This window comes from Aegilops tauschii, chromosome 7, assembly GCF_002575655.3.
Source record: "Aegilops tauschii subsp. strangulata cultivar AL8/78 chromosome 7, Aet v6.0, whole genome shotgun sequence".
In the NCBI taxonomy this organism is placed as follows: Eukaryota; Viridiplantae; Streptophyta; class Magnoliopsida; order Poales; family Poaceae; genus Aegilops; species Aegilops tauschii.
The window spans coordinates 608,343,536-608,366,787 of NC_053041.3; the positions used below are offsets into that span (position 1 = coordinate 608,343,536).

The following is a 23,252-nucleotide window of genomic DNA, read 5'->3' on the forward strand; positions in this document are numbered from 1 at the left end:
CCAAATGGTAGTTTAGGTACATACTGGGTAGCACTGTAGTTAGCACTACTTATGATACATTTGTCATTTACGATTTGGTGATTGAACTTTATCAAACGTGCATCGACGAGCGGTGAAAGATGGCTTGCTAACACCAGCTAAGACCGTAAAAAGTAGGGTATGATAACATACCACAATATAGCAATCTCTGCTGTCGCGGTACATACTTTTGGCAATCACGAACATTTTGTAATTTTGGCAATTAGGGATGCATGCTCGGTTCTTTTGGTTGAACTGCTAATAGGTCATTCTGCCAATCATTTGCATGTTGAACTTTTGGCAATATCTTATAGTACAACCTAAGTGCCTGTCAAAAAGTGGCAATAGGTACTTTTTGCAATCATGTGCATGCTACATTTCTTGCAATTACTAATGCATGCTCATTTGTTCTGCTTCAAATGGCAGTATGTACTCCTGGAAAACATTTGTGTGCTCTACTTTTGGCAGCTATTAATACAAGCTCATTTATAATGGTTTAACTGTCCATAGAAATAACTTGAATGTCATTATTTCTAAACATACCAAATTCAGTGCAAGATATAGCATTAGCATCTTCAGTTAGAGTCATAACATATATGTACCATATATCACCATAGTGGAGGTATTAGGCAAGGTTGACCGCAATGCACTTAGGGTAGGTGCTAACAAGATAAACAATAGTTTAATGAAGCAACGACGCTTATTAGAATAGGGTAGACACTTAATTAGGCGCCTATCATGTACAAATTGGCACTGCTGCGTCAGAAAACCATGTTTATTATTGTTAGCATGTACCTAAGCACGTAGCATTGGAAGTTGTCCATTACCAGAAATGAGCAATATACTACCAAACACTTAAACATAGCATGTTAAACAGTCAGAACCCAAAAGATAAACCAGCGCATAAGTTCATGCAGTACGGTGGGGCAGAAGTATCACACGACAACCATAACATAAAAACAGTCTTACTAGGGTGGGCCAGCAGTAACAACCAAGCAGCGCATCAGATCCTCGGCATCTTGGCCGGACGAGGAGGCCTCGGGAGGTAGAATGGCAGATGCCCCTTCGCGTACTTCCTGAGGAAGGCACCAAAAGCGGCATGTTTAGCCCGGACGTGGGGCTTGCGGTTCCTCCCATTACCATGGCCAATATAGGTGCCATGCATGATCAGGCTATTGTAGTCGCTCTTGATAATCGCGCAGCAGAAGGGGCAGGCTATGTTGCCATAGAGCCTGTTGTATCCGCTGCGGTATGGGATTTCCCCATTCCGTAGCCTCCCGAGGACGTAGCGGCTCTTGCTGTCCCTGCTCTCCTTACTATCATCCACGTCTTCATCATCTTCCTGTGTGTTAGTTGATCGACAGCTATGTCAGATTAGGAATATAGAAATGTAGCATTTCATAAGAGTATCAAGTACATTCCTAAAGTAGGAATACAAAAACATGATCAATCAGATGATTCACACAACATGTACCTCATGTATTGCAATATATGTTTATGTATTATTTGTTATCTTTCTTGTTCTTTTTTCTTTGCTTTGCATGCGTAGCTGTTCTCCCCTCTAAAGTAGTCCTATTTGTACAATCTAAGTTGACAATTAACTAAAGTGTTCAGGTTTTACAGTATGAACAAATCACTTTACTGCATTCAAGCACATATTTTAGTTCATACTGAAAATAGATAATTCCAAAAACAGGATCATTTCTTGCCATTTCTTGCAACAATATTTTGTATGATCTGGTTTTATCATAAAGAGATACCAGAACATATCTAATTTAATGATATTCAAACTAGATGAGTACATACTACAAAGTAAAACTACCGCATCAACAAACAAAAGATTGCCCTCACTTGATATTTTGAAGACAAGAAAACATATGAATGAGGTCATGAATTATGTATAAAAAAGAGAAATTTTGGATTGAGGTACATCGGTTGCGAACATAAGAAATTATGGCTTTAATTACTCATCCTTGTTGCTAATAATTACATAGGGTGCGTACATAAGAAACTCTGCAATGAATTACTGACTGCAATCAGAAAATGTCTTCACAATATAGCTGTATGGTTTCATGATTTTCATCAAATAAACCAGTTTTTCTGACAACTAAATAAATGTACTGTTTACTAGGTCTCAACAGATTTGGTAATCAGATTGAAAATAAGATGCATAGTCCATTTCATTATATGGAAATCATGAAGCAGATAGAGAAAGTTTGCACTGTTAAGGTAAGAAAGATTCTATAAGAAAGATGAAATTGTGGTATCAGCTTTGTGCATATGGAGCATTATGATTACGCTTAGTAATGGAAAATTCTATATAGTAAGAATGCAATAGAAAATCTTGTTGCTAGAAATGTACTGTTGCATGGACTTGGCATGCATGATTACTGATGTGGCATAGTTTCATGGATTGATTTGTGCAAGAGAAGAACTAATCCATGTTTGTTGTTAATGGCAGGCAGTGGCCGTAAATTGTTACTGCATGCATCAGTACTGACCAGATGCATGACTCGATGATGTGGCCCAGTTTCATGCATACCAAAACCAGATAATGGTTGCCACTATTGAAGAACGGAGGATAGTATCATGAATAGCAAAACCAGATAATGGGTTGCACAATTGAGGAACAGAGCATAGTTGTAACAGGGGTTGTACTGATTTAAATAGGGGTTGTACTAACAGGAGAAACATAGTGCTATGAGGTTGTTTGTGCATAGGTAGCATTGTGCTTGAGCTTACAAATGGTATATTCTATATAGTACGCATGCTTGGAATTTTTCTTTTGTAGTAAATAAGATATCGAATGGCCAAAAATGCTGGGATTTCCCATCTGTCCACCGTTGGATTGGCTTCATCCAACAACATATATTCAAAGTTGTTTCCAGAGTACATGTTTACAAAGTTACCATTTATAGAAGCTCAAGCAATGTTGATAAATATTTACTGTTGCATGTCAACTTTTCATGTTCTAGATATTAATCATTGATCCTCTTATTGAATGTCATTGATAAACAAATTTGTAGGAAATTTTCCATCCACTCAGACCTGTCTGAAAGAATCCTACGTTTTTAGTGTGCACAATCAAACACTCATACAATCATGTAGGATTCAAGATGACATGCCACTCTAATCCCACGTTTTCCCTATTCCTGCGTTTTGGAAATTGTACGAATCAAAGAGGTGATACCTAACAAATACACCGTTTACTATAGCAGAACTGATTATGACTACTGTTGCACGCACAGGGGGATTTTAGGCCTACATGACTACTGTTCCATGTCAGGTTTCAGATTGAAGGGGTTTCCTTCCAAATGTACGAAACAACTAGTACTAATCCTAACCCTAAGGGAGAGATCAAGAAACATAACCTATCTGGACGAAATCTAATCCGTGCTGCATGCAATTCAAGAGAAAAACCCAAGGGAGAAAACCCAAAAACAGAGTAGGAGAATAGAACAGAACAGAGTAGTACCTCCGAGAGCTCGTCGTCGACCTCCTCGTCGAACTCGGCGGCCTCGTCCTGCACTTCCTGAGCGTCGAGGTGGGCCTCCTCGTAGCTCTTGTCGATGAGCTCGTACTGCTCGCGCTTCTGCTTGAGCCTCTGCTCCTCCAGATCCACCGCCACCTCCTCCTCCACCTGCTCCCCGACCACAGGCTCGACCGCTGCGACGGCGGCCGGAGCAGTCGCAGCAGATGGTGCACCGCCTCCCGTCGCCGCGACGGCGCCCTCGGTCGCGCCAACCGTGGCGGCAATGACCACAGCAGGCTTCTCCACTGCTTCTACCGCTGTGTCCTTCTCCACCGCCGCGTCTTCACGGCCGACCTTCATCTTCCGACGACGAAGGGCAACAGAGGTGGTTGCTGGCTCGTAGGAGGTTGGTTCGAGGTGAGAGGAGAGGGGTTTTGCTGATTTGGGGAAGAAAAGCAGAAGGGGTGGGGGTGGGGGAGACGGGGGTGGGGGAGGCGGCCTTTATTTGGCGTGTGGGGGTGGACGTTTGGAGTTACCGAGGCTAGACGCGTGGCGTCATGCGCTCGTGCACGCCCCAACCGCTTTCATTTAATTTTTGTCATGAATTTGTATATATATTTTTGACCTGTGGTTTAGCGAGGAAATTGCACAAATTACCTACTTTTGGTGTTACTTTTGCATAGAACACCTACTTTACAGGTTTGTTGCACAAAAGAACACATATTGGGGTAATTTGTTGCAGCTAGGTCTAATCCGCCATTTTGGGTGGGTTGACATGATTTGTGACAAGTGAGTCCAGTTTGTAAGTGCACCGCGGGAAAAAAACACATTCCACATCAGCACCCAGCTAGAACTGTGCAAAATTTACAAATAGGTACTCCAGAAATAATTCTCATTGTTTCTGGGCCCACAGAAATGAACTATTGACAGTTTTTTTGTTCCCACATAACATCTTGGCACACAAGAGCATGCACCAAACTTGTTCTCCTTCGGCACACAGAGCTATAACGACGGACATATACCAGTAATATTCACACTGCATGTGTCGATACCATCTTGACCAACATGCAACAACATTGGTCCCATTAGATTGATACATGCCATAAGGGGTCCAAATCATTCACCAATTGAAAGATCGTGGATGTCGCCTAGAGGGGGGGTGAATAGGCGCTTTAAAATAATTACGGTTTAGGCTTGAACAAATGCGGAATAAATCTAGCGGTTAATTTGACAAGCACAAAAACCTACAACAACTAGGCTCACCTATGTGCACCAACAACTTATGCTAAGCAAGATGAACAACTAAGTGATAGCAAGATGTATGACAAGAAACAATATGGCTATCACAAAGTAAAGTGCATAAGTAAAGGGTTCGGGTAAGAGATAACCGAGGCACGCGGAGACGACGATGTATCCCGAAGTTCACACCCTTGCGGATGCTAATCTCCGTTTGGAGCGGTGTGGAGGCACAATGCTCCCCAAGAAGCCACTAGGGCCACCGTAATCTCCTCACGCCCTCGCACAATGCAAGATGCCGTGATTCCACTAAGGGACCCTTGAGGGCGGTCACCGAACCCGTACAAATGGCAACCCTTGGGGGCGGTCACCGAACCCGTACACTTTGGCAACCCTTGGGGGCGGTCACCGGTACCCGTCAAATTGCTCGGGGCGATCTCCACAACCTAATTGGAGACCCCGACGCTTGCCCGGAGCTTTACACCACAATGATTGAGCTCCGAACACCACAAACCGTCTAGGGCGCCCAAGCACCCAAGAGGAACAAGCTCAAGGGCACCAAGCACCCAAGAGTAATAAGCTTCTCAACTTGTAACTTCCACGTATCACCATGGAGAACTCAAACCAATGCACCAAATGCAATGGCAAGGGCACACGGAGTGCCCAAGTCCTTCTCTCTCAAATCCCACCGAAGCAACTAATGCTAGGGAGGAAAAAGAGAGGAAGAACAAGAAGGAGAACACCAAGAACTCCAAGATCTAGATCCAAGGGGTTCCCCTCACAAAGAGGAGAAAGTGATTGGTGGAAATGTGGATCTAGATCTCCTCTCTCTTTTCCCTCAAAAACTAGCAAGAATCCATGGAGGGATTGAGAGTTAGCAAGCTCGAATAAGGTCAACAATGGGGGAAGAACACGAGCTCAAAGGATAAGGTTCAATGGGGAAGAAGACCCCCTTTTATAGAAGGGGAAAAGTCCAACCGTTAGTGTGCTCAGTCCGCACATGAGCGGTACTACCGCTCCACGAGCGGTACTACCGCTCTGGCGGAAGAAGCAGGGAAAAGGAGCAACCAAACATGAACCTTGGGGCGGTAGTACCGCTTATAAGCGGTACTACCGCTAGAGGAGCAGAAGACGGGACCAAAAAAAAACAGTAGCGGTACTACCGCCCGACCGGAGCGGTACTACCGCTTATAGGCGGTACTACCGCTTATAGGTGGAACTGCCGCGCCTTACTGCCGTGCAAGTACTGCAAAACTCGACACGAAAAATGCAAGACCCAAAATCGAGGCGGTACCAGCGCGGAACCGTAGCTGTACTACCGCTTATGGCCATAGGCGGTACTACCGCTTTGGACAGCGGTACTACCGCTTGGGGTGATAAGCGGTACTGCCGCTCTGGCCGCGGTACTACCGCTAGGAAACCAAGACTGCCATAACTTCTGCATATGAGCTCCGAATTGAGCAAACTCAAGCTTGTTGGATAGAGAAAGACGAGTAGCATCAAAACAGCGTCTGGTTATAGTAAGAAGAGGCAGGGGAGGTATGCCAAAAAATAGAGGAGTGAAACCTCCAACCGAGAAGAACCGGCATAACCTCCAACATCGAAAACATCATAGAAGATGCGAGTGAACCCCGTTTTCGATGAACTCGAGCTTGTCATCAAGATGACCATAAGCTCCAAAACTCACAAAGAGAAGAACCAAACCAGAACCAACAAAGATGATGCAAGGATGTAATGGTTTGAGCTCTCTATGAACGATACGATCAAGCTACTCATCGAGAGCCCCCCTTGATAGTACGGCAATCGATCCTATAACCCGGTCTCCCAACTACCATCATGAGACCGGTAAAATAGAAAACCTATCAAGAGCAAACCTTTGCCTTGCACATGGTCCACTTGAGCTAGATGATGACGATCTTGACTCCCTCAAGTTGGACCACCTTTCTTGGTTGTGTTGGCTCGATGAAGACTAGTTGATTGCTCCCCCGTACACCACTATGGGTGAGCCACTCTTCCGCACATCTTCACCAGTCCATTGTCACCACAATGGACGGAAAGCTTCAAGCATTTGATCTCGTCATGATGCTTCACTTGAACTTGCGCACCGCAACATCTTCACAAGTCCATTGTCGCCACAATGGACGGCAAGCTTCAAGCATTTGATCTCTTCATGATGCTTCACTTGAACTTGCACACCGCAACCTAACCCCACAAAGAACTCTCACGAAGATCATGGGTTAGTACACAAAGCGTAATCGACAATGCTTACCACACCATGGGATCGCTTGATCCCTCTCGGTACATCTTGTGCGCTTTGTGTGTTGATCAACTTGATTCACTCTTGACTTAGTCTTGATCAACCTTGACTCTTTCCAACTCTCTTCATTTGGATGATGTCTTGAAGGTAAACATGAATGATCACACAATCTTCTTCTTCAAGACATGCTTGCAATAAGTTCTACTCTCACATGACCAATCTTTGGATAATTCCTTAATAACACCTTGGTCACCACATAAACTCCTTGAAACCAACACATGGACTTCAAGAAATGCCTATGGACAAATCCTTCAAATATAACTCAAGGCAACCATTAGTCCATAGAGATTGACATCAATTACCAAAACCAAACATGGGGGCACCGCATGTTCTTTCACCAATTCTCCTAGTCACATTCCACTCCAAGATGCGACAATGGATCGACATGTATCAATTTTGATATCTTTGCACAAATAATTGGTATAAGGGCCAGATGCACCAATAGATGTCACAATGCACTGACACATGTCACTTGGGCCAACACGCACCATGCCCACAAACAAGGAACAAATAAGCCTATAGGATCCACATGCACCGATAAACTACGTCTCGACATACAACAACTTTTTGTAGTCACATTGCACGCGCAGTGCATACCAAGACACGCCAACGGCCCGTCATGTAGCAATCTTCATGTGTTTTCACTAATCATGGTCTCTTTGGACTCACGGATGCCATAAGGGCCAAATGCACCAATATTAAAACGTTGCACTCAAACGTGCCACTTGGGCTAACATGGATAATGGTTTTTTTACTAGCAAGGATCACATAAGCCATTATATAGTGTTGGTACCCTAGCTAATAACAACATATATCAACATTGGTCCTAGTTGCAGCTTCACAGGACCACTTATGCCACACATGGAGCACAGCCTCGGTGCATGGTTTTTTTTCGTGTGTCTGTGTCCAGATAAATGTCTTAAGGAGAGGCAAATTGGTTCAACCGAACACACTGCATTAGCCGAACTGGTTAGACCCTTTACCACACACCCGCATGGCCCTGGTTCGAATCCCCGTGAGGTAGTTGGAAATGCCAATTTTTTCTATGGGTACCGACACGTGGGGTCCCCTTGTTATCCACACAAACGCGCCACCACATGTACCACATTTGGCTAAGTGCACCTAGTACTCCACATCATTTTCAACTTCTTCGTCCCCTTCTCGACAAGCGCCACCGCCGCCAGCTCCCGACGCCGCCTCTCTTCACCGGCGGATCTGTGCGGCCGCCGCCAACTCCGGCAAGTAGGTGAGATCTCCCCTCATCCCCCTCGTGAATCTTCTTCCCTTCCCAAACCGCATGCGTCTCCCTCCGGGCGCGGATCTGATCCAGAAATTTTATTTGATACATGCGGTAGATGATTTGTTGATGGATATGATGGTTCTTTGATAGATTGATGTATGTCGTAGTGTAGGATCTGAGCCATACCAGGGAAAAGAGAGGCCCTGTGCAAATCAAAATGAGGCCCTATGTGTGAAAAAATAAATCAAAATAATTCATCCGTTCTTCACTATTGTATGTAGTACTGACATTGGATTGGATCTGATTGGGATTTATCAGGTAGATGATACTGGCATTGCCATTGTCATTGGCATTGCTTTTTTAGGTAGATGATAGTAAACAGATTTAATAGGCATTGAATTTTAGGTTGTCACTATGATTTATTATATGTATGATCTTTGTATTCTACTATGGTAGCATACAATTCAACTTAGAGTTCAACATATTCTGTGTAGAATGGAGGAAGCACCGTGTCGATGGTGCAAATCACGGTCCCGGACCAGCCTTTGTACTGCCACGCTGTTCGGCATCTACTTCTAGCCTACTTTTGTTTTTGCAGCGGTAACAATTTATATGAACCTTCTGACAGTTCATTAATTTTGTTTTTATTGCTATTTCCACTAATGCATTGTGTTTGTTATTTGTTTTTATCTTGCACAGATCGTCCCATGCAATGTGAGATTGGCATTCAATGAGCTCGTCGGAGACACCGTGACCTTCGACGCTCTCGGGGGGCCGTACACTATGCAGGTCGATAAGGGGCGAACGATAACCCAGATTGGAGGAGATGAATGGGCTCGCCCGCTTGCATCTTAGTGGGGGTGAATTGATCAGCTTCTCCTTCAGAGGAGAAAGGCCCAGGATTTCTGTTATCTATCTGAATTTGATTTTCGATAGTGAGGATGAAGTTCATGAGGAGGACGATGGTGAGGATTCAGATGATGTTGAGAACCCACTTGATGAAGCACTCTATGCCCAAAGATTGAGGCTAAGCGGCGATGAAACGTGCAACCTCTGGGACATGCTTCCGCTATGTGAAGACTACATCGGGATGCCATTCGTGACCCGACTCACAAGGACGAATGTTAAACAGCATCTCATGGTATGTTACTTATTGTGGTAATTACATGATATGCATGCTAAATAAGTGTACTAGTTGATATGATATGCATGTTGTAGTACTGTGATGATATCCCATGTGTAGGATTCATTTAGTGCAGAATTTTTTATGGTATGCATGGGTTGTAGTAATGCGATATATCCTTATGTAGTGTAGTAATATGCGATGATATGGTTAGTGTACGTAGTAAATAATGATATGCTTAATTACTATAGTAATTTGATGATTAGCGTCTAGTGTAGTCATGTGATGATATATATGCTCAATGTTGAATCCAATGATATATGTGTCTTCAAGTGTATGATTTGCTGATAATTGCACGTGACATGCTCATATATCATATCAACTATTTTCAGAAATTACCTAAGAGGTTATCTGTTAGCTGTGGCATCGAGCCGCATGAAGAAGGCATGACTGCTGGACTACGCCTTACCAGAACGGGCTCCATCACCACCTGTGCCTACGTAGTGGACACGGACGGTCGCACTGTCTTCAACCGGGCGGGGTGGAAGAAGTTCCTTCATGGCAAGAATCTTTGGGTAGGTCAGGGCATCCTACTCACCGTTGCGAACACCCGTCGCCATGACTTGAGGATGATGATCACCATCAACCTCATTTAGAACTGGCTGGGCAATGTTTCGGTGTGAAATGAACTTGTTATGTTAGCTCTTGTTTCCGAGTACTTGCCGTGTATTACCGTACCTATCTATATATATCTAGGTTCAGTAAATGGGCCATGTATCGCTGTGAAATGAACTTGTTATGTTTGGGGCTTGTTTTGTTGTTGCCCCAGCAGTTATTTGAGACTTCCTTGAACTTGAATCTGTCTTGACTTGTTGTTGGATGTTTGGTGTTGTTGCTTTATAGTATAAAGCTGAGGGGGTTGGGGGACCCTTTTTCGTAGGTTCGGTTAATGGAGTTTAGTTCTAATTGTAGTAATTGTTTACTTTTCCATACAATTTTGAACCAAAACTACACATGGCACAACCTTCTGTGATTAGTTCCATTGATAACTAGTACTCCCTCTGTAAACTAATATAAGAGGGTTTAGATTACTAAAATAGTGATCTAAACGCTCTTATATTAGTTTACGTAGGGAGTATTGAAGAGCAGCCACAAAGTTCCATTCACAATTTACTTGAATATTTGTTTTGATGGATAAACAAAATAGGAAGCTAGCAAACTTATTTAACGAGATAAGCAAACTATGTACATGATGATATAAGCAAACTTGTTCAACCCTGACAAACAGGACATAAACAAACTGGTTCAACTCTGACACGCATGACATAAACAAGCTGGTTTAACCCAAGAAAAGCAAACTACAAATTTCAAACAACAAGATAAACGACAAGCACAAGCGCATGCGTCGATACTAGACTTACGACATAATCAAAATGTCAAAATAGACCAAGCTTTATCATAGTGGAATGCAATGCCTTGCTACGACGCCTCTCATCAATTGGTATATGCAATTAGTTAGGGTTAAATCCAACTGTCTAGTCGTCGGTAGTTACAAAGGAGCTATGGGCTACTATCTTTATCCCTTATCTTGTGACTCTGATGATACCGGTGAGGAAAATAGTTTGGAGCAACTTAACTTGGAACAGGAAATGTTGTCATGCAAAACAAAGTGTTTTTTGTCTATTTATTGGAATCAGAAATTGAATTTTAGTTTTACAAATATATGCTAAAAAAGATTCATTCCAGTTGTCTAAAAAAAGATTCAGAAATTGAATTCTAGTTTTACAAATACAAGTTGAGTATTTAGGGCATGTTGTCTAAAAAAATATTCATTCCAGTGGTCAGATGCTCAAATTGAGGCCTTCACAACATTGAAGAATTGTCTGGTCACTGCTGTTGTTATGGCTTTGCCTTATTTGACCCTACCATTTACTTTTTAAACAGATGCATCAGGTCAAGGTATTGGTTCTGTCCTCATGCAATAAGGCAGACCAATTGCCAAAACAGGAAATGGTGTCAAAGAAATAATCAAGTGGTCAGAACAGGATTCTTACCAATTAAAACTGAATTTAGATGCATCATATGATAGTTAAGAAGGACATGAGTCGATGGGTGGTGTTTTAAGAGATCAGTATGGCAACTCTGTGTCAATTCAGTAAATTGCCATTATATTGCAAATGCATCATCTGCCTGCTTGATGGAGTTTTAGCTATACTAGTGGTTTTTTTCTGTCTATTCGAACAGAAAATGAATCAGATTCTAAAATCACCATCCAACAAGAAAATCTATGCTAGATCCCTACAATCCTACATGTACGCAAACATTATGGAGGGGCCAATACATGAGTAGAAATACCTCATCAATACTTTAAGAAAATGATTCAGATTCAAAAACCACCATTCATTATGCAAGAAAATCTATGCTAGATCCTTTCAACTAGCACGCCCATATGAATTTGATTCTCATGTACTTAACAAGAAAAACCCCAATGCCATGAAAAAACAGAGTACATGAAGGAAAAATAAATCTCAAAAAACCAGAGTAGTACCTCCGACAGCTCGTCGATGACATCCTCGTCGAAGTCGCCGTCCTTCCTGGGATCCACAACCATCTCGAACTCTATCTCGTCCACAGTGCCCCCCCCCCCCGTAGAACTCCTCCTCGATTCTATCATGGAGCCTCACCCTCTCCTCGTCCAGATCTTCCCCCACCTTCTCGTGCACACGCTCTCCGACTGGTAGCTCGACGGCTGGGATGGCAGCGGGAGGAGGCACAGCAGTTGCTGCACCGCCAGCGGTCGCCGCTACGGCGGACTCAGCCGCTGCAACTGCGGCGGCACCCACGGCAACAGACTGCTCTCCACCGATGGTTGCCTCCGGCTCGTCGGCCGCATCTTCATGGCCGCGCTTCATCGGCGGTCGACGAGACGAGGAGGAGGAGTGGATTGCTGAGGAAGCCAGGAGGGTTTGGGAGAGGACGAGGTGGTATGGCTAGACTGGGAGAGGACGAGGGTTTTCTACCCGAATTGGGGAAGAAAATGAATGTGGCTGCCTCTTGGAGTTACCGAGGGGTCGAGGGGGGTGATTTGTCTCACCTACCAGGGCCTTCCACAGTGTGGACGCGTGGGGTTTGCCCCGCGCCGTGCACCTCGTGTGCGCTATGCCCCGCGCCGCCCTTCAAACTGCTGACACGTAATGTGTATGAAAATGCATCATTAGCCCAGCGGTAACACCCTCCCCATCACAAACTAATGCCCTAGGTTCGAAACTCCGTCGGGCACTTTGATTGGGCCTCCTTTTTGCGTATGGGATTTTTACATGTGGATCCCTTGCACAAACAAAGCTAGGTTTCTAAGGTTTTATATATTTTTTAATTTTTTTGAATTTATACTGCCCTCTAGACTGACTGATCAAAACATCGGTCTATACCTCAAGGGGGCATTGTAAAATATATTTTTTCCAAATTTTCTTTCATGGACATGTTTGGCACATGTGGGTCACCGTGTCATAGAGAAATTGGGTGATTTGGAGGTGGTGGAAAAAATCACCTTTGTTCAAAAAATGGCTTAAGTTAGACCAAACGGTCCCTCCGTAATGCGGTGATTTTTTCGACCACCTCCAAATCACCTCAATTTTGGCACACATGATCTCTTGCACAAACAAAGCTAGGTTTCCAAGGTTTTATTTTTTTTGATTTTTTTTGAATTTATACTGCCCTCTAGACTGACTGATCAAAACATCGGTCTATACCTCAAGGGGGTATTGTAAAATATATTTTTTCCAAATTTTCTTTCATGGACATGTTTGGCACATGTGGGTCACCGTGTCACAGAGAAATTGGGTGATTTGGAGGTGGTGGGAAAAAGCACCTTTGTTCAAAAAATGGCTTAAGTTAGACCAAATGGTCCCTCCGGAATGCGGTGATTTTTTCGACCACCTCCAAATCACGCAAAATTTGGCACACATGATCTCTTGCACAAACAAATCTAGGTTTCCAAGGTTTTATATTTTTTTGAATTTATACTGCTTAAAATACTTGCCGGACATGATGTAAATGGACCCAAAAAATTTCCACTTCTTTGTATCAACATCAGAAGGAAGCATGACTCGTTTGGTAAGGTTGTCGGCATTTGTATGGATTTTCTAATACGATTAAATTCTTAGAATACTTCTCGGAGGTGACGCGAGAAGCGCACGTTGTCGATCCTTCACCGGCGGTCGTTCCGGTAGGAGGTAAGGGTCCGTGTGGAAGGACGGGTTTTTCTCGACTTGCTTCAAATGGACCTGTATTCTTTCTTCACCCTTGTACCAACATGAGAAGCATCCATGACTAGTTCCATTGATTTTCGACGTTTTTATTAATTTTCTAGGGTTATCATGACGATAAAACCCTAAAATATTTCCCAGCAGCGCCACCCTTCCCTCTGATCACTCTGACCAGCATGTACTTAACTTAGCATCAAGGCCATGAAAACAGGAATCAGAACCGTATTAGATTTTGATCCCACACATACAAAAACAGATAACACACAGACTGCAGGTACTACGATTATCAGATTGAACTTGTAATGCATAACAACTTCTGGTATTCAAATACATCACATGAAATAGTGAGACAACTAGAAATGCAAAAAAGCTTGTGATGTTGAGGTTGAGCAAGGGACTTTTATTGTGAGGCGCAACATCTTCAGCAACCTATCCATGATTCCACCTGTAGCATATAAGTAACTGAAAGTTTCAGATTGAATACAGTTGGTATTGGAAAAATGACAGTACGGTAATTTGAAGATGCCAAGGAAATCTGTCACAACAACTGTAGGAGTATACGAATTTGAATACAAAGTTCATAGAAGTCAATGTTGAATTAATAAGACCTTTGCAAGATGCAAAATCACTGTTGTGATGAGAGTAAACAGCATGTAGGCCATAGCACATGCAAGAAGCACTTACAGGAAGTGAAGCAAAAGGTTGTACAGCACGGCAACATGAGTAAGCCAACATCCCTACAAAAATTATTTCACTGCTTATGTCTATTTTTTTTGCTGAATCATTAGGAAGCCCTAAATATTTGGATGCAAGATCACCGACATGGCACTACTGAAATATTTCAGTGTCTACATCTCTGTACTGAAAGTGCATTACTGAAATATTTCAGTGGCTACGTGTGTGTACTTAAACAGCACCACTGAAATATTTCAGTTGCTACATGCGTGTACTGAAACGGCACCACTGAAATATTTCATTTCGTACGTGCGTGTACTGAAAGTGAACCACTGAAATATTTCAGTGGGTACGTGCGTGTACTGAAAGTGCACCACCGAAATATTTCAGAGGCTACATGCTTGTACTGATACAGCACCACCGAAATATTTCAGTGGCTACGTGCGTGTACTGAAACTGCTACACCGAAATATTTTTGGGGTTGCGTGCGTGTACTGAAACTGCAGTACTGAAATATTCAGTGTCTACCCGTGTGTACTGAAATTGCATTGCACTACAGAAATTTTTCAGTGTGTACCCATGTGTACTGCAATTGCTCTACTCAAATATTTCAGTGTGAACCTGTCACTACTGAAATATTTCAATACCTACAACTATCTACTAAACTTGCAGTATTGAAATATTTCAGTGTCAACCCAGAGTCTATCACTCTAAATTGTGTACTGAACTTTTCTGGAGGCACTTCTTGCAGCCAAAATATTGCAAGTTCAATTTACACAGATTGCATCACGTAATTTGAACACAACTCTTGAGGTGACAGACAAAATTTCCTATCATGGATACCAGTCATTCACATCAAAACGTAGCAAGTAAACATAGCAATGCTATATGCCTAGACTCATTACAGCCTCGTCGATCAAACTAAGCTGCCATCCAGAGGCTACGGATTCAAGTACACAGGTAGCAAGAACATATTGCAGAGAATCAAATTAAGCAAGTGGCAAGTAATGATGAATGAAATTCAGCAATCTTACCCTAAACATTGCTACGGCCGCCGTTCAGACGAGGAGAGCGGCGAGGGAAGCGTGGAGAACGGCGGGGAAGCGATGTCGCGACCACTGTCCTCCTCCTCTTGCGCTTCGGAGTCATCTCCGACTCGGTTGGAGGCTCACAATCTGCAACGGCACCTCGTGCACCGTGGGTTCCTGACCCAGTGGATGCTCTACCCTGGATCTGAACGCCCACCACCTACGCCTGGTCCACGGGCTGGACGAATCGGCCTGCTCCATCGCCCAGAGGAGGATCTCGACCTTGTGCATCGGTTGTGCGGGTGGGGGGAAAGCTTTGCCCTCTCCCTCCTCGTCATTTGCTTCAAAGTGGCCATTGCCGTCCAGTTCATCTGCAATATGTTGGGAAACCAAGAACGGATCTCCGTCAACCTGGCCATCTTGACCTGGTCGCCGCCGGCGATCTCCATGAAGTCGGCGTTCTCGCCGCCGGCGATCTCCACGAAGTCGGCGTTCTCGCCGACGCCGATGTGCTCGATCTGCTGCTCCATTGAGGATCTTGCGTGGATGGAAGAGGGGGTGGATGTGGAAGATGAGAAGAGCAAAGTTGCGGCCGCGAGAAGGAGGAGAAGGCTAGGAGATGGCCGCGGTTGCAATGGTGATGGAAGAGGGGAAGGAGCACGGCGGCGGCTTTGCATTGGACGAGAGGGGCGGTGGTTTTGCATTGGAGGAGAGGGGCGGCGGTTTTGCATTGGACGAGAGGGCCCCACCTTGTCATATATTTCCTAGGACTAAAATGCCCCTAGACTAATAGTACTTTCGAGTACTTTTGAGTACTTTCATCCGCGTACTTTCGAGTACTACGTATGTATGCGCCATTAGATCGAGACAAACGAATGGCTCCAAAAAATGCATACTACTGTAAAAGTTGTAATAGATTTCACGTGTGTGGGTGGGCATTGCAGCTCCGAGACATGTGTGGGCAAGATTGCAAGAAATTCACAAGTTTGTAGTTACATCAAAATGTTGTCTTTAATCAAGGGTGCACAACTTTCATCTGAACAAATGCTTATTGAAGTATGCTAACTTAAAAACACACATGATTTATTGTATAATAGAATGGAAAGCATTTTCCCATGCATGGTTGCATTTTTAGGTGGACCATTTCCCATGCATTGTTCCATGTTGAACATGTCTGCATGTTGAGTGAAATGGGTTAGTGGGGACACCTATTTAGTTATATATAGGATTGGAATGCAAAAATAGCTGATCAACAATCTTACTTTTTTTCAAGCCTCTTACTAGTATAAAAAACTAGTTATAGATGTATAGTACGATAACATGGTCCCATAATTTGCTTCTTTAACATTGTAGCTCTTTGTATGATTGTTTCTATTTACAGGAGGCGAATAGGAACACTTCCCCTCACTATGCTCAAGATCCAAATGATCGACACACTGAGCAAATATACCATGGACCACTTTTAATCAGTATGCTCATTTTACATTTGAAATTCTGTTACTTATGGTTATGGGCCATCTGGTCTAATATGTTATTGACATGGAATTTTTTTTAACCTCCTTTTCTTGCCTGACACAACCTTACAGGGATACAGTAGCTACTACTTACTCTAATTGTTCTGAAGGAAATGCTGGTCCTAGTGAAGTAAGATTAGGTGATGACTCACAATTCTATTGGAATGATAATCAAGAGTACTCAGCTGATAACTAAAAAAGATTCCAGATCATATCTATTGATATATATGTACATACTTTTAACCTAGGTTATCCATTACCTGGTGTGGAGGGATTTCATATTGACGGCAATCCTAGACCAGGGTTTACTTTAACAGCATGTTGTTTCCCTACAAAAGGTGCTACAATGGGTATTTTCCAGGTATCTTCTGTTCTGACTCTGGATTGTGATTTTCTGTGAATTTGCAAATCCTGCAATGAACCTTTCACCTGGTAATGTTGTTTTCAGTGGGTTCGATATTTTGAAGATGGCACAAGGCAGCCTATTGAAGGTAAAGAAGGGATTTTTTTTCTACAGCAAATGTGATAATGTCTATATAAAAAGTAATTATACTGACTAGTCCTGTATGTTCTGCAATTCAGGTGCTACGATGTATGAGTACATGGTTACGGCTGATGCTGTTGGCGCTCATCTTGCTGCAGAATGCTTTCCTATGGATGATATTGGTCGACAGGTTGCTAGCAAGTATACTTTAGGGGCAATTCTGTGTCTCAGACTACAAGCTCATCTGATCAATATATAAGCAAAGTTTTGTGTAGTACCCAAGTCTCCAAAATACCAAACACATTATAGTATAACATTTTTTGCAAATGGAGGAAGGAAACCCAACTTTTGACACAAAAAGTTCGTCCAAGGACCCACCTAGGAAGACACTCTTTCTCCCAGCTACAGTTGAGACCCATTTCCATCGTTTCGTTGAAAATAATGGAAGCTAATTAATGGAAGTGGGATTTTCTCCAGTACCTTAAAAAACTATTTGCTGAGCTGGGTTTTTTTTGCAACTCGAAAATTTTATCAAGCTAACTATGGCGGGTCAGTTGTCCTCCTTTTTACTTACTGAAAGCTGGCCTTTAAACTCGAAATATTCACATTTTTTACCACTATGTTGATTTGAACCTGATTTCCCAGCCTCTAGTCTTGAAATAATTTGTGGCTTATCTTGTGACTTGTATATGCTTGCTAAATCTCTCCCTTTTTGGTGTCCTGATAGGCTGATCTTGTTTTATTGTTTTTGTTTCACCATTTGTTTTGAGCTTGCAGGCAATTATATTTATTATCTACCTGATAAAAATGCAGTTGCAATTTTTTCCAAATGCCACTGACACATGAATTTTATATGCCGATAGTTCTGAATTAATTTTACCTACGGTGCTCTTCTCTGAGATGTTCTGTTTGATGAGTTGCTCCTCTTGATTGTAGGGTGATTTGGTGAGGCCGTTTGTTAATAGTGAGTACAAGATAACTTCTGGTTAGTTTCTGATGTTGCCTCTTGTGGATCCCTGATAGCATTGTTATATTGTCCCACTCTGCTCCAATATTATTGGATCAACATTGGTAGTTGATGTATTCCCACTTCCATATTTTGTATTTACTGAATATCTTTACTTGTTGTGGTTTTAGTTCAATTGAACTAAAACCACGACAAATATTTTAGAATGGAGGGAGTACTTGGTATTTCTATACATATTTTTAGTTGAAAAAACCCCTTGATGGTCACGGTAAAGCTATATGCTTGTGAGAAAAGAACATGTTAAAAGATGAGTTACAGGCCTACAATCGCCTGATAGATAGGAAACAGGGATATTGTGTTGCACTTTTGAAGTGGGAGTCTTGTAAAAGAACATCAGAAAGAACTTGAAGAGGATGGCAATGCTTGTTTATACAAACAGTACACCATGGTCTAAAAAAGGCAGAGACTTGACGAACACCAAAGTTAGTGAACTTACGTCCATACCTTTTCACATGATGATAGGGTTTCGTTCTCTAGAAAATAATCATTTGTACTAAGCACTATTTTTCCACCATGACTGACCCTTTGTGCCCATGAAATGTTGAGGTACAGCGTACATGCATTTTCTAAGTTTCCTCAATTTGGCGCACTACTGTTAGCACTTAGCATAGCTCTACTGTTAGCACTTAGCATAGCTCCGCATTTAATTTACACTCCATGTTTTTTTAGAATTATGCAAGTTCCATTATACATTATGCAGATGAAGACATACAGAATTACATCACTATTTGTATTTCGGTGGGGAGAGCCGACTTTGATGTTTTTGTTTTGGTACGTCTTGAGGTATTTATTACCCATCAATATGTCTGAAATATAAATAAAATTCCCTGCACCATGAAGTTAACAGAATGTTCACTTGGAAGGCTTCTTGATAATGCCATCTACCATATTATATAACTTATGATATTCATATGCTCATAATATTCTACTGTTGCATTTTGTATCTGATAATCTACAGAATTATAGTACTTAAAACTGAAGAAACTATTCCCATCTTTCTAGCTTATTTTGAATTAGAAGCTCAGACTTAAAAAGTATTCCATATAATAGAAGGGTCACAATTGGAATTGGCAAAAAAGTGATTAATGGGGTCTGTTCAAAACTGACAGCATTGAGCTCAAAATCGCCTAGGCTTATTAGCTCGTTAACCATGCTTCTAGCATACTAAAGACGGTTAGCCTTCTTTTGCACAGCAGGGATATTCTCCTGATGAATGGAAAAAGGCGACATTGGTGCTTACACAAACCGGATATCAAATTAACTTCAGCCATAAGAATGAAGCTGTAATTGACCACAAATATACACCAAATCTACATGTACATTCTCCAACATGCACATTTATTTGCTCAGTATTTATGATTGTGCTGACAGATATTATTTGAATTTTCTATTCTATTATTTCTTTGCAGATAGAAGTTCCCAATGGACGAACTACTCAGTTTGTTTTATTAACTTCTGGGGGTGTAAATCATACATTCGAGACACGAGGAGTAACAGGGCACAATGACGTGGATAACGACGTTAGGTGCCGGCTCACTTACTAACCCTTTTGTTTATTGTATTTTATTTTGTTCACAAAGGGTGAAAATTCATAGATCTGATTAAGTGATACTTCTGCAGGCTACGTGATCTAATCATATTGGTCCTGAGAACTTTCCAATATAAGGTATTGCTTGTATAGGGCATTTATGATGTTAAATCAGTGATTTTCTATGCAGTATGTGATATATGGCCAACTTTTGTTCCCTTTTTATGACTGAACTGAATTTAATGCAGGCTGACGAGGAAGGTGCGATTGTCAGTGCGTTATCAAATGTTATTGGTACTCCCTCTTCATAATTATAGCATGTCTTAGTTTTTCACATTATAACACGTATTAGGAAATTGAGGTGCCCAGCCTATTGGTGCCACCACACCCAATGCATATATACATGAGCATAGTATAAGGCCAATATTTATGCAGAATCAAAGAAAATGAGAAGGAAACCTTAGAGGCCGATTTATGTAAAAAAAGCCCACTAGTAGAGGCAACTCAGGGAAGCAAGCAGAACTGTGTTGCTATATGGTCTCAAAAAAGAAAAAGGAAAAAAAAAACTCTGTGGCTAGTTTTTTTTTTTAAAAGCTCATCCCGATCTCCACATGATGTCGTCTGCTATTCTTCACCAATCCTCTCCCATTGCTCCATTAGATGACCCAAATCCGTCAATCAATGGATATTTCCATTGCACAGACTTCTTCCTTCTAGCCTTTAGTTTTTTGTTTTCAAATGGATTTCTTCTATCCTATACATATTCGCGAGGCAGTGATCGGTGAGGCCCTAGAAGCACACACTGAAGAGCAGCGGCAGCAAGAGTTGCATGCTGCAGAGCTGCCACGGCAAGGAATTGAGGCCGGCTGGTGTGGGAGGCATAGAGCAGTGCAATCAATACGTGATTTTTCCGGTCAACTTTTTTTTTTGCCCCTGCTCTACCACTGTGGTGTTATGATTCTTCACTTATCTTCTGTTTTTTGTACAACGCTTGCAGCTGCTGTTGATCCTTGGAGGAGATAGATTTTTGCTTGGATTTCAATACCGGAAGCACAGATTATTTTTCTAATTTAAACATTCAGGTGTCTGTCTCTCCTTATTTTTCTTGTGAAACACGTTTGAGAGCTCTCTGTTGACACTAGATTTTGGCAAGGAAAACTACTTAATTAAGGTGGCTTCAAATGAAGAAATGATCTACATAAAAAATTTACGTATTGTCGACATGAACATCTTCGAAGTTTGGTCCATCGCTATCCAATCTTATCTCGAGGGCCGAAACTATGCTCAAAGTACTAAGATTTGGTATTCAGAGTATTATTCGGCCAATTCAGCCTCCAAGACTGCCTCAAATGAGAAAAGTTTGTACACGAATTGTCTTCGTCTCGTCGAAACGGTCGATTTTGGTATAAATATTGTCTTAATCCGAAGTCGTATGTAAAAGTTAGGGCCACTCGAGTGCAGCCCTGCCACCAGGCAAAAAGTCGCTCGCCCAATCAAACATGGTGTAATAGGCTGTCTTGCGCATGCGATTCGGCCCTAAAGATGGCCTTGACTCGAAAAACGTTCAACATGAAAGTTGTTCGTCTCGTAGAAACGGTTAAATTTGCTTTTGGGCACATCTTCATCCAAGGTTGTTTGTGGCCTGTGAGAGTCAAAAACCGAACTAATGTCTCAAACTTATCTAAATCCGAGTTCGGTTAATTTTGAAAAGATTTGGACGTGATTTGGAGTCTTTTTATTGTACGGGGAGTCCATCCACCTCTTATATCTAAGAGGTGACATCCGATTGAACAACACACAATCGAACAAACACATCACTCTCGGCGTTGGAGGTACACGGTGACGTGTTCGTGTGCGAACACACTTTTTTGTGACTCCGCTGGGGACGAATCTTTGAACGGTCTCCAGCCCGCTCTTGCTACGAAGAGATCGTCATCTAGGGTGTGCAATGTACAAAGGTAATATGAATACCCAATTCCCTACTGTAGATGCAAATAATTCATATGGTGTTACTAGATCGTTCAATGAGTATACTCTATCGACCAACCCTAGTTTTTTCAATAATGCATCTAATTATGTGAAAAGGCCGATTCAAAGTAATTTACATGCTTCAACTTCTTATGATACTAGTAACATGCACCATATGTACTCCAACTCTCATGCATCGGCAACCCCAGAAATCGTTATGCCGATGAACAACGTGATGAGTTTGGTCAATCAAGTTGAAACACCTCTTGTAGGAACTTCCGATAGCATGCGACAAAGTGTTTCACCTTTTTATTCATCGGCAACTAATTTGCAATATACTAGTTCAACCATGCCGATGGATGGGAGAATTGGCCATGCTACTACTAGCTATTCGGCCAATTACTCTAACCGTCATATGCTACACCTCATGTTAGTAATTTTTCAGCACCATACACAATTGTAAATGTTCATAATTCGGCTTCACGTCTTCCTGGTCATAGCCGAATAAATGTAAATTTTACAGGAGCGGTTGTGCCCAATATTGTAGAAGATGAGGTAGTGGTGGCTGCATTGAAGAGTCTAGTCCGAAATAAGAGGATTAGTGCTCTTTGCCTTGAACAACATGCAAATGGGCTATTTCCTGATTATGCAGCAATAAAAGCTAGAGTTTTACAAGAAGATGAATCTTTGCCAATTGATAAAATTGGCGACCAAAAATATGGTTCTACAACAATGCATATGCCTTCACCTAGTACTACATCATATTATACACCGCCTACAGAATTGAGATGTTTCGGCAACACCCATGTGTCATTGCCGAAAGAATTTAAAAGCATTGGGGGCAATCATATCCAGAGTGGGCTGAAATTGAGAACAAACTTAAAGCCAATTTTTTCGCTCGCCCCAGAAACAAACAGAAAAAGAATTGGCTCAACGAAAAGAAGCCTTGCCAATTAATATAACCGGTGAAAAGAATGATGATTCGGAAACTAAAAGTGCTTCGGTTGAAAAAGCTGAATCAAGTAGTATATATTTCAAATCCATCAAATCCACAAAGGCAAGCATCACTGAGAAAGGGCATGGCAAGCATAGGAAAACCGAGGTGTTAGATTTTTTTGAAGTTAATGGAACCTACTTCCTGCCCTATGAGTACCGTGCTGTAGAAATTGACAAACCTCAAGGACAATAGCAGGTAGCTGAACAAAGTTCGGCTGACAAGGATCATCAAAGTAATGATGCACGAAATCAAGAAAAAGATGATGAGAAGGAGTTGGGGAGCCATCCAAAGATGGAGCAAGATATTTTTCAAGTCACACCACCATCATGCTCTCCCAACATATTTGAAGAGGTATGCCTA

The 23,252-nt window shown here is 42.1% G+C and overlaps 1 protein-coding gene and 1 pseudogene across 1 annotated transcript; both read left to right on the forward strand.

The window, feature by feature from the left end:
* LOC141027494 (cysteine-rich receptor-like protein kinase 44) overlaps positions 1-16,908 on the forward strand; it is a 38,437-nt pseudogene extending 21,529 nt beyond the window's left edge.
* On the forward strand, positions 16,897-21,109 carry LOC120969159 (uncharacterized). Its single transcript, XM_073505392.1, has 11 exons — positions 16,897-17,028; positions 17,137-17,249; positions 17,337-17,379; positions 17,471-17,562; positions 18,309-18,357; positions 19,100-19,170; positions 19,593-19,715; positions 19,809-19,924; positions 20,020-20,065; positions 20,176-20,221; positions 20,925-21,109. Exons 1-11 carry the CDS (start codon positions 16,914-16,916, stop codon positions 20,948-20,950), a joined length of 840 nt encoding a protein of 279 aa, XP_073361493.1. The 5' UTR covers positions 16,897-16,913; the 3' UTR covers positions 20,951-21,109.
* Positions 21,110-23,252: the final 2,143 nt, after the last annotated feature.